Here is a 12,990-nt window from a genome sequence, read left to right on the forward strand (position 1 = left end):
AAAGGCGAACGATATTTCGCTAAGGGCATTCGTGCTTTTAACATAGTATAAATATAGATAAATATATAAAATAAAGGATGATCAATTGATTACTATTTGCTGAAAAATTATATTATGTATATATGTCAAAATGAGGGAAGGATAAAAGTTTACCTAGTTAAATTTGGAACTTATTATTTGACATGAATTCCAGTGATGCTCTAAGAATTCCTTAATAATAATTAAAAAAAAAAAAACTTAATACTACACGACCAAAACGCCTAAATCATTGAATTATGCTTAGACTTGTGCAACAAAAGCTTACTTGATAACACTTGTATTCTTCCTTAATAATAGTAGTATCTGTTATTATTGTCAAAATTGAAAAATGAAAATCATAAATAAATAGCTCTAACAGTTAGAGAAGAATTTTAGATTGTTGGACCAGATGGGCCTATTAGGTGAGGTTGGGCCTAATCAATGAGGACCTAAATCTGCATTTATGAATGTGGGTCCTTTTTGGATCTCATAGAAATAAATTGGTAAGTAGTAGTAATAGCAAGGACGCCGACACAATACGATTCCGTAGCAGAAAATTATGGGTGAAATTTAAAAATAGCCAGATTTATAAGTGGTAATTAAAAAATAGTCACAGTTACAAAAGTAATTGAAATTTAGCTACTTTTATGTAAAGATAAATTTGAACAAAAATACTGTTCAAAATTCGAAAAATATTCCAGCATAATATACTGGAGTTCGAATTTTTTAAATGTGAACTTCAAGCATAATATACTGGTCCAGCATAATATACTGGTCCAGCATAATATGCTGGAAGTTCATACACAGGTGCTTCAATCTCCAGTATATTATGCTGGAACTTTCCGTGTGATGGAGTTCCAGCATAATATGCGAGAAGTTCATACACAGATGCATCAATCTCCGGTATATTATGCTGGAACTTTCCGTGTTGCAGCAAAATAGTAGCTATGTTTTAATGAGTTTGCTAACAGTGGCTATTTTTAATTACCAATTCGAAAACTGGCTAGCTCGTGCTATTTTTACGAAAATTATGCTAAGAACTTTTTAAAACCTTCGTTTATTTTGAGTTTTGACCCAGTTATGAAAAGTAGTCCGTCTCTAGAATTTTGATTCCAGCGCCAGAATTTTGAAGCACCAGAAATTCTGAGGATCATCAGATTTTTCAGCCAACAATGCTAAAAAGTTCTTAAATCTTTTATTGTTCAGGTCAAAAAAAATATTTTATTTGTGTTTCGTCCATTCCGTACGAGTGGCCCAATGACTTTATGAAAATGCAGCAAATCTTAAAAGGTCACCCCACTCACCCCCTTGGCACCCACCCCCTCTCTTGCTATGCTTGGAAGTTATTTCCAAGTCAAACCTTCACTTTTGGCTGAAACAATAAATGGAGCTATATGAATAGCGATAATTTATATATATATATATATATATATATATATATATATATATTTGTTTCTTAACCAAAAAAAAGTAACTCATATACAATGTTGCTATAGAAAATATATAACATAATAAGAAAAATTGGTTTGAAAGACAAACTTTGACCGTTGTAGTAAAGTATTATTATAAAGTATGACTGTTATAGATAAATTTGGCAGTAGTTAACTATAATTTATTTGTAATGGAAGAATATTATTGGTGCTATGTTCAATTTTTTATTGGCTTTTTCAAGGAATATGGTTCTATTGGGGTCGGTAGGCGGTACAGAAGAATAAGATTGTTATGTAACTGAATTGAAAAGTTAAATTCTATTCTTTTTTTATAAAAATAAACGTTAGTGCTACAAATCAATGTAATGTGATATATTATAACCTTTAAGAATGTGAAACATGATTTTTCTTTAAAGAAACATTGAAGTTCACTGATGTGTGGCTATAATTCATGGTTTTGCACGTGCCTTGCGTATTATATATTTAAATGTTAAATTATACTTTGTTTGAGCGTAATATAGTCTATTTTATGCGTAAGGTGCATCAAAGATGAAATTAGAGCTAAAGTAATACTTAAAAATCGAAAGTGCGCTCGAGAACGGTGAAAAGGAGAAGGCGGGCAAAAGCCAGCTCGACCAGGCTTTAGCCTAGTGAGGCCAGCTTAAAGCCAGGTCCAACGCGTTAGCCTGGCGACACCAGCTTAAAGCCAAGCCTAGCCAGGCCTTAGCCAGCTTAAAGTCAGGCTGAGGCTGGCATTAGCCAGGCAACGCCAAGCCTAAGGACAGGCTCAGTCCAAGTTTTGAAGGTCTTAATTGTTTCCCGGCTTGACTAGGAGTTGACCTATACGTTTAGGGCTTGTCCCAAACATATAAATAGACCAGAAAATGCCACTTTGAAAGACTTTTACAACCAGAGGCAAGAATAGCTCGTGGAACACTACTTAGGAGTTGGAATCATTGATTTCTACATCTCTTTATCCTTACTCTGTAATTTAATTATGCAAATTACTTTGGATATTGGTACTATGAGTATGAGTAGCTAAACTCATAATCTAGGATTTTGATGGAACTTGTTGAAGGATGATTTTCTCGTTACGTTAATATAGATTTTCCATAGTATTCTCTATATTTGTTCAACTATATGCTTATTGATGTTGATTGAAGGGCCCTCAATTAGCTGTTCCTATTTAGTGTGCATTACTCGGAAGAGAGTGCATATTTAGGTAGTTGTTGAACATCATCACTCCTAACGTGTATGAGGGATCAATACGAATGGTTTAAAGGTGGGATTAGGGATAACGAAACCTTGGGTGCGATCTAAGTGAGTTGTACTTAAAGCTAGCTAGCGTAATTCGGGAGAATATGTCTAGTATATTGTTGTAATTACTCGGGAGAGAGTTACGACAGTCAGAGTGCTCATGATCGATAGAGAAGACTTAGGCAAATTTATAGCAAACGTAGCGAAAAGGATTCCGACAATAGGGAAAATCAGAACCTTAGATCATTTCAATTCTTGTTTACAAATCATTCATAGTTAGTTCTTAATTACTGCATTTTTATTACGTAATTTTTAGTTAGTAAACATCCAATCTGTTACTTAAAAATCTCTGAAGATTGAATACGTGAATTTCTGTGAGTCCAATAGTTGTGATTGATACGTTAATTCCATGTGGGATTCGACTCCGGACTTGTTAACCGAATATATTTGCAGCGACCACTTTGTCCTTTTTATAAGGTATAGTTGGGCATGATAAAATTTTGACGTCGTTGCCGGAAAATTAACGGTGTTATTAATTGCAGTTAAAAAGTAGTGCAAAAATTCTTAGTGTAGTCAATTTTCTTCAATTTAAACTAAATTCATTGAAATTCTAACATTTATAGTCTTGGGTGTTACAGTTGCATGCCTAGAAACTCCTCAAGAACTGGTGAATTGTTTGAAGCATTATCAGATCCTGAGAAAGTTTTCAAGGCATTGAATCGTGCAAACAAGAAAGGCAAACACACATAGAACTCAATAGAACTAATTGAACCAGACATGGGAGATGAAATAAACAACAGAAATAATGGGGATGACCCGAACAATCAGGGTGTGGTGCCGCTTGTGCTAGAAGCAGCATTGTACGATTGGGCACAACCCACCACTAACAACTTATCAACTGCAATTGTAGTCCCTCAGATACAAGCAGAATTATTCCAAATCACAAATAACATGCTACATTTGTTGCAGAAAAAGGGACTGTTCTCGGGGTCATACGTTGAAGATCTTCAGTAGCATCTGAAAGAATTTCCTATCAATTTGTGCCACACAGAGGCAACATAACGTGACAACGGAAGCAATACGACTGTTCTTGTTTCCATTCTCAGTGATAGGAATGGCTCAGACTTGGCTTAATTCACTCCCCCATAAATTCCATCACTACTTGGGAGGAATTAGTCAAACAATTTGTGAACAAATTTCACCCACCCAACAAGACTGCTTAACAAATTGATGAGATATTGAGCTTCATATAAAAACCAACAGAGACATTACAAGAAACGTGGGAGAGGTTCAAGGGTCTGCTGGTTACATGTCCACATCATGGTATTCTGGAGCAAATGTTAGGGCAGAGGTTTTACATGGGTTTGGCAGATAGATTGAAAGCCAATGTTGATGTTTCAGCAGATGGAGCATTTTTTAGCAAAACATTCAGAGAAAGCAAGATATGACTGGACAAGATGGCACAAAACTCAAGATGGACAACAAGAAATGCTCCAATCACTCTTGTAGTTCACTCAGTGGCTTTAGACCCAACTAACTCCATAGCTAAAAATATGGCCACTCTAGTGACACAAATGAGCATCTTCACCAAAGAGGTTGATAAATCAGGCCAGAAGCAGCTGGTACACATAGTTGATGCAACTAATGGGGGCTTATGTACATCATGCATTAATCAACCATATGTCTGCTTGTGGAGTGCGGAAGGTGATAACCAACAATATCAAGAGAGCATGAATTATGTGGCCAACTATGGGGGACAGAGGCAAGGTGGTCAGAATTGGGGTTAGCAGAATCAACAATATAGGCCAGCTCAGCATCAGTACAACAACAGCAATAACCTTGGGGCTATGCGACCACAGGGTCAAGTGGTGCCTTACCAAAGGAAACAGGGTTACAACCAGCAAAATCAGCAGCAGGCTTATCAACAACCTCAACAACAACAGACTGTGAGACACGAAGATGGGTTTGCTAAACTTGAGGGAATGATGCAACAAATGATTGGGTCCACTAGAAAAGTAACTGACAGAGTAGACTCACATGAATCAGTGATAAAGAATAATGAAATCCAATTAGGACAGATTTCTATGGCCTTAAATAATCGTCCTCACGGGACGTTACCTGCAGACACACAAATCAATCCAAAAGAGCAGGGCTCGAAGCAGCTTATAGCAGTGAATCTCCGAAATGGTAGAGACCTAGATCTGGAGCAAGAAATTGCTTGCGAAAGCAGACCGACTGAGACACTGGTGCCAGTACCCATTGAGATAGATGATTCAGCAGGGTTAACTGAGGTGACAATACAACATGCGTAAGATGCCAGCAAAAAACAAGAGGTTGTGAAAGAGACTGAGGTTGTACCGGAACCTATAGTAGAAGCAGTGCCTGAACAAGAAAAAAAATCAAATCACAGGGAAGAAGCAACCTCCAACACCATTCCCACAGAGATTGGTCAAGTATCAAAAAGATGAGCAGTACAAGAAATTCTTGGAGATGTTGAAGCAAATTCAGGTAAACATTCCATTGATTGATGCATTAAAGGAGATGCCTGGTTATGCGAAAATGATGAAGGACTTGATGTCCCGCAAGTTCGACTTTCAAGAGTTGGCCACGGTTACAGTGACTCAGACCTGTAGTGTTGTTGTGACGAGACCCATAGCTGAGAAGTTGTCTGACCTAGGGAGTTTCACAATCCCATGCGCGATAGGCAACTATGCATTTGCTAAGGCATTGTGTGATCTGGGAGCAAGCATAAACCTTATGCCCCTAGCTATCTACAAAAGGCTAGGCATTGAGAGCTAGACCCACGTCTATGTTACTACAGCTAGTTGACCAGACAGTGAATAGGCCCTTTGGTATTATTGATGATGTATTAGTACAGGTTGGGAAGTTTGTATTCCCAGCAGATTTTGTTATTCTAGAATGTCGGGTTGACGAGGAAATTCCCATAATTTTGGGAAGACTATTCTTGGCCACTGGGAGAGCTTTAATTGATTGTGAAACTGGAGAGCTCAAAATGAGATTAAATGATGAAGAGATAACATTCAACATGCATAAATCGATGCGGCGACCAAGAGAATTTGCTAATTGCTCTCTTATAGATGACATGGATATAGTTTTGGAGGAGGAAGATGAGGCATTGAACACTAAAGACCCTCTAGCAGCCTATCTCATGAACTTATATGAAGCTAATGGTGAATACTTGGCAAAGTGGATACTTGCTCTTGAAGGCCAAGGTTTTTGGAGAAGGGAGCCCAAATTTGAGCCTTTGCACTTAGAGGAAAGAAAAACTCCTCCAGCTAAGCCATCGATAGAAGAGCTACCAAAGTTGGAATTGAAGCCACTGCCATCTCATCTTAGGTATGCATTCTTAGGACCTAACTCAACTTTACCTGTTATTATCCCATCTAGTTTATTAGATATGCAGGCAGAACAGCTTTTGCAGGTACTGACTGAGTGCAAGATTGCAATTGGGTGGACCATTATAGATATTAAGGGGATCAACCCGGCCTTTTGTATGCATAAGATTTTACTGGAAGATGGGCACAAACCTTCTAGAGAACATCAAAGAAGGCTGAACCCCAACATGAAAGAAGTGGTGAAGAAAGAAATGATTAAGTGGTTAGATGCGGGAATCATATTCCCCATCTCTGACACCAAATGGGTTAGCCCAGTTCAGTGTATGCCAAAAAAGGGAAGTATGACGGTAGTGAAAAATGAGAAGAACGAATTGATCTCTACACGAACAGTCACAGGTTGGCGAATCTATATGGATTACAGGAAGTTGAACTTGGCTACCAGGAAAGACCATTTCCCACTGCCATTCATTGATCAGATGCTAGATAGATTGGAAGGGAGATCCCACTTTTGCTTTTTGGATGGGTACTCGGGGTATAATCAGATCTCTATTTCCCCGGAGGACAGAGAAAAAACATCGTTCACCTACTCTTATAGAATCTATGTTTTTCGGAGAATGTCATTTGGCCTATGCAACGCACCTTCCACATTCCAAAGGTGCATGATAGCCATCTTCACGGATATGGTAGAGAAAATAATGGAGGATTTCATGGATAATTTCTCAGTGGTGGGGAATTCATTTGATGACTACCTTATAAACTTAAGAAGAGTATTGAAGAGGTGTATCGAGAAGAATCCGATACTCAACTGGGAAAAGTGTCATTTCATGGTACAGGAAGGTACAGTCTTGGGGCACCTAGTGTCAAGTAAGGGCATTGAGGTAGATCAAGCAAAGGTTTATGTGATAAAAAAGCTTCCACCACCCACTTCCGTCAAAGCAATTAGAAGTTTCCTTGGGCACGTCGGCTTCTATAGGAGATTTATAAAAGATTTTTCCAAAATTCTAACCCCTTGTGTAAATTGCTTGAAAAGGATCACTCTTTCGTGTTTTCTGATGACTGCAGGGTAGAATTTGAGGAACTAAAGAAGAGACTGGTAATAGCACCGATCATAGTTGCCCCTGACTGGGAGAAACTATTTGAGATGATATGTGATGCGAGTGACTATGCTGTGGGAGCAGTTCTTGGGGTAGCACAAAGATAAAATCATGCATCCAATATACTATACAAGTAGAACGCTGAGTGAAGCCCAGCTAAATTACACTGTGATCGAGAAGGAGATGCTGACAATAGTGTTCGCATTTGACAAATTTAGGTCATACTTGATAGGCTCGAAGGTAATTGTTTATACTGACCATGCTGCTCTCAGATACTTAATTGAGAAGAAGGAGTCAAAATCGTGCCTGATTCGATGGGTACTACTGCTGCAAGAATTTGATTTGGAAATCCGTGGCTGAAAGGGAACGGAAAACCAAGTAGCTGATCATTTGTCTAGGCTGGAAGGAGCTGAGAAAAAGGTTGAGGTAGAGGAGATTTTGGAAACTTTCCCATATGAACAACTACTAACCATGAGTCTTGAGCGCCATGGTATGCAGACATTGCAAACTACCTGGCGAGCGATATTGTTCCTTATGACATTTCCTCTATCCAAAAGAAAAAGTTCTTTCGTGATTGTCGCATGTATTATTGGGATGAGACTTATCTGTTTAGGATTTGTATTGATAACATGATCCGGAGATGTATCCCCAAGATAGACCAGTCTTCTATTTTGCAGGCATGTCACGCGTCACCATATGGTGGGCACTTCTGGGGAGTAAGGATAGCTGTGAAAGCCTTAGAGTCAGGCTTCTACTAGCCAACATTGTTCAAAGATGCACATTTATGGATAAAGAGGTATGATGAATGCCAACGAACCGGGAATCTTTTCCCGCCAACATGAGATGCCCATGAACACAATTCAGGAGGTTAAAGTGTTTGATATATGGGGCATCAATTTTATGGGGCCTTTCATCAGCTCATATGGCAACAAATATATACTCGTTGTTGTGGACTACATGTCTAAGTGGGTGGAAGCTGCAACACTCCCTACAAATGATGCAAATGGGGTAATTGGCTTTTTGAGAAAGAACATATTCACCCGATTTGGCACTCCAAGGGAAATAATCAGTGATGGAGGCACTCACTTTTATAATCGAGCCTTCGCGAAGTTGTTAGAGAAGTATGATGTATGCCACAAGGTGGTCACCCCATATCATCCACAAACAAGCGGTCAAGTGGAAGTTTCGAACAGATAAATAAAGAGTGTGTTGACTAAGACTGTGAATGCTACTAGAATAGATTGGGCGAGAAAATTAGATGATGTGCTGTGGGCTTATCGAACCGCTTTCAAAACTCCAATCGGCATGTCTCCATACAAGTTGGTGTTTGGGAAGGCGTGTCATTTACCGGTGGAGTTGGAGCATAGAGCTTGGTGGGCATTGAGATAGTTGAATCTTGATATTGAAGTTGTGGGAACAAGTAGAGTAACGGAGTTTCACGAACTTGATGATTTCCGATATCACGCTTTTGAGAGCACAAGATTGTATAAGGAGAGAATGAAGATGATACATGATAGAAATATTATTGAGCGGAGTTTTAAACCCAAATATACGATATTTCTATACAATTTAAGACTGAGGTTATTTCCGAGCAAATTAAAATCACATTGGTTAGGGCCTTTTCGTGTGGTTGAAATTCACCCCACGGGTGCCATAGAGATTGCTGCGGATAATGACTCTCGCACGTTCAGAGTCAATGGGCACAGATTACAATATTATATGGGTATAAATGAAGCAAAGGTAGTGTCAGTGATCCATTTGATCGAGCCTCCGATGTTGGGCATACTTAAATGCGCGTATCTGCATCGTGCTTGGGAGGCAACCCATTGGACTGTTGTATTCGTCGGGCCACGATGTTAACTAAGGCGCTTGTTGGGAGGCAACCCAATTCATAGTTGATTTTTAGTGTAGTTAGAACTTTTCTTTTTGTTTTTAGATACTAACAAGTTTGCAGGTGAGTTTGGGCAAGTCAAGCAAGGTTTAAATGTCACGCGAAGTCGGGAAAATGCCAGGGACAACCCGACCTTAGGCTGGCATCGCCTAGCTAAAGTCAGGGTCAGCTAGGCCTTAGGTTGGCGTTGCCTGGCTAAATCCAGGGTCAGCCAGGCCTTAGGCTGGCAATGCCTGGCAAATGCCAGGTAGGTAATTTCGGCCCTCTTTAAGTTATTTCTCCTTATTTTGGTCGAACCAAACATCACAAACATGCACTCACTCACTGAACACTGTACAAAGCAAACCCTAACCTCACTTCAACCAACACACACCAAACTTTACAAGAAATTTCACAAGAACACAAACATATTGCACAAATTGCTTGTTCACCCACACACAATCACCATCCACATAGAGGTCAAGTTTCATCTTGCTAGTCTTTCATACTCATCCGAAATTCTAAGGCAATCTACTCCTCACAAAGCTTCAAATGTATGATTCTATCTCTTTTCTTGGTAATTTCGAGTTGGGTACATGTATTGATTGGGGGTTGTTCTTCATTGTTAGTTATTCTTCATTGTTGGTTGTGCTTCATTATGGGTGGTTGTTCTTCATGGTCTTATTGTATTTGTGTGCCCCAATCCTATGAACCCCTTAGGAATGGTGCTGAGATTGTGAAAATATGTGGTAGTACGGAACTCCCAAGCTGATTTTGGAGGATGAGGCAATCCATCAAGTCCATATGAACTCCCATGGCACTAGTGTTTGTCAAGTGTTTGATGAAATACCTATATGTCATTCCTAGTCCCCTTTGGAGCCCGAGTCTCCAGGATTGGTAATCTAGTATTATGTAATCGTGTACCACATTAACATCTTAAGTGTGGGGTGGCTCACTGGTAGCCCATGTGTTCTGGTGTGATTCTAATGTTAAGACAATATGAGGTAAAGTTTGAGTAACCTCGTCAAGTTGGGGAAGATTATATGTGTAGTGTGTCATGTAGTATTATCTGACTATTGCTTATATGTATAGGAACAAAGCTGCCTCCAGAAAATACACAGGCAAGGGAAAGGCCACTTTAACAGCCCAAGCTAAAGCAAAGTCAACCTACGCACCCTCTCTAAAGAAAAGAAAGAGGGGAGATTCCTCTAGTATGACTGGTGCCCAAGCGTTGGCAGTTGTAGCTGCATTGCGTCCACAACCCCAGGCCAACGGGAATTTGGCATAAACAACATACCTCCACATACGAGGGATTGGTACAAGCACTGTAGGCCTAAACATATCCATTCGGAGGGAGCTATCTAGGAACGCAACGTGAAAGCAAAGTATCCGGCGATTTGGAAAGGCATCCAGGATTTGGGGTTAAACTATGTTTTTAAGAACACAGGGGACATCAATCTCAACTTAGTCAGGAAATTCTATGCGGGGTTTGACCCACAGGACACTGAGGAGTTGGTTCCAATCCGTGGACCCTTGATAGATTTTTCACCCAAGGCCATATGCGACTTTTTAGGTGCTCCAAATATTCCCGTGGAGTCATTGGAACAATTCATTAGCAGGCCTACTTATAGAGAGCTGAGCCACACGCTCTGTGTGGTCGACTCTACTGCTGCATGAGTTTGGGACAAGGAAACGAATCATCACAAGAGGTTCCCTAAGAAGAAGATGAAGGTAGAGGCTCAGGTGTGGCTCAAGTTGATAAACACACAGCTCCTACCATGCAATCATGACACACTTGTAAGCCGTGTGAGAACCTGTGTGCTATATTTTCTTATGACAAGGCAGAGGGTGAATGTGGGTCACCTGATTCGCCACCAGATGGCTTCAGTGAGAACGAGTAAAAAGATTGATCGAATGCCATTTCCTAATTTCCTGACTCGGTTCCTACAGCATGAGAGGGTTGAGGAAGAGCCTGAATTTGACCACATTATCGATCAGCTCATCCGACAAACAGATATCACAAATCCCCAGCTGAAAGGCAAGGCTGGGACACTGACAGGTGTTAAGCGCAATGCGTGTGATGATAGTTTCATGGCCCATCTTTATGGGATGATGGATTTGTAGCTGCAGATAGGGGGTCGCCCGGCCACATCTGAGGAGAGGACTGATTTGGAGCAGTGATACCCACCCAATGCTCATGCTCAGTAGCTGGTTGGTGTAGGAGAGGGATACAGACTCCCCACTGATGAGGATGTTAACACACCGGAGCAGTCTGAGGCGGAGCCAATACAGTCAGATGGTGAGGGAGATGGTGATGATGAAGTGGACAAACATGATTAAGAGTGGAGAGCGCCAGAGGATGACGATGTTGCTTGACCAGGTAGTTTTCTTGCACCCTACTCTTGTTATTTCTTGTTTTGTCTAAAAGTGCATGCACTAAGGACAATGCATGATTTAAGTGTCGGGTGAGAACTCGTAGCTATTAGTAGTTGTTAGCTTGTTTTTATTTTTTTTAGTTGTTAGAATTTGTCTTGTTTTGTTTTTATTATAATTGTATTTTTTTCTGTTAGTCGTTTTTAGGCAGAAATAAAAAAAAACATAAATATGTTGGACTCTTCCCGACGATGGATCTCCTAGATAATTTTTTTGAGGGAAGTAAGTCTAAAAAAATACCAAAAAGTTTTTTTATGTAGTGTAGTAATTCCCCCTTGGTTTTTCTTTGGGCCGCGGTTCTTTTCCAAGGATTTTTAGTTGAACCGGGTGTAGGTAGTTTTAATTTTTAGGAGTAGGAATCACGTGGCTAAGCACTTAATCGAAGCAATATCTCTGAGCTTTGTGATGCCTTGAGAATATTCAGTACTCTGGTTGAGACGCTTAGGCTCAATTTTTGACTCTAGGATGAATACCTTAAACCGCGGATCCTTAAATTTGCTTAATTGCTTTGACTGGAGTGTCGTGATAAAAACAATTCTGAATGAGTTATGTGCCATGTCTGTGTGAGGTTCGCATGTATTCTGTGCATTACATTTGATGTCTAGAACTTGCCTCGTATGTGTGCAAAGCAAAATAGTAGTCTTGTTCAGTCTGAGAAGTGATATAGGCAGTTCTTTGTTAAGCCAGATATATATAAATTACCCGCCTAAATGTTATGTATCGTAGTTAACCCTTTTGAGCCTATAATCATGTTTCTTTGGTAACCACATTACAAGCCATAGCCCGTTGTTTGAATAGACCATATATTTGAACCTTGTCACCTCTCGTAAGCACTTAAATTGTGATGAATTATGGAAAAGTTAAAGTATGGGGTAGTGGGTTGGCTTTTGAGTGGAACAATGAAATAAGGAGAAAGGTGTATCGGATGAAAAAAAATGTGTCAATAAAAGCCATTTGGATAGAAAAAAAGAAAAGAAAGAATATATATATATATAGTAGTGTATGAAAAAAAGGAGAAAAAAACATATAATTCCTGATGGTGGTGGCGGCTTTTGATATATTGGTGATTAAAGAAGTAAGGGGTGAAATATAATGAAGTTAAGGTGGAATCTTGATTTGACATAAGTAGGGGATTGAAGGTTGAAGTATGTGTATTAAAGTGCTTAAGGGAGGTGTAGTCACTTATATCCAAATGTATCCTACCCGACCCACAGCCTACATTACAACTAATGAAAGTCCTACTTGATCTTAGACTGAATGAACTCGATTAGTAAAGTATTACACTAATGGCAAGCTTATGGTACGTCATTTGGGGCATATGAATGTTATTTCTGAGAGCGAGTGAATTTTTCCTATCTTGAGTTCCTACGTTATTAAAATTCATGGTGTGTGAAACTAAGCTCTTTGATTGAGTGAGGGCACATGATTCATAAAGGAAAGGTAATGTTGTTGACCTCCATATTAGAGTAAGTAAGTGAATTGTGAATAAAGCATGGTATTTGTGAGTCGATTATTGAGGCGAGGATGTCACG

The 12,990-nt window shown here is 39.6% G+C and overlaps 1 protein-coding gene and 1 non-coding gene across 2 annotated transcripts; one reads left to right on the forward strand and one right to left on the reverse strand.

Moving 5' to 3' along the window:
- Positions 1 to 3,925: 3,925 nt before the first annotated feature.
- Positions 3,926 to 4,032, reverse strand: LOC138882093 (small nucleolar RNA R71). The gene has a single exon (XR_011403572.1). It is a non-coding gene; the product is annotated as a small nucleolar RNA R71 (small nucleolar RNA).
- A 520-nt stretch (positions 4,033 to 4,552) lies between these two features.
- Positions 4,553 to 5,504, forward strand: LOC138869714 (uncharacterized). Its single transcript, XM_070147364.1, has 2 exons — positions 4,553 to 4,996; positions 5,079 to 5,504. The coding sequence occupies exons 1-2, from the start codon at positions 4,553 to 4,555 to the stop codon at positions 5,502 to 5,504; spliced, it is 870 nt and encodes a 289-aa protein (XP_070003465.1).
- Positions 5,505 to 12,990: the final 7,486 nt, after the last annotated feature.

This window comes from Nicotiana sylvestris, chromosome 1 (assembly GCF_000393655.2).
Source record: "Nicotiana sylvestris chromosome 1, ASM39365v2, whole genome shotgun sequence".
NCBI lineage: Eukaryota > Viridiplantae > Streptophyta > Magnoliopsida > Solanales > Solanaceae > Nicotiana > Nicotiana sylvestris.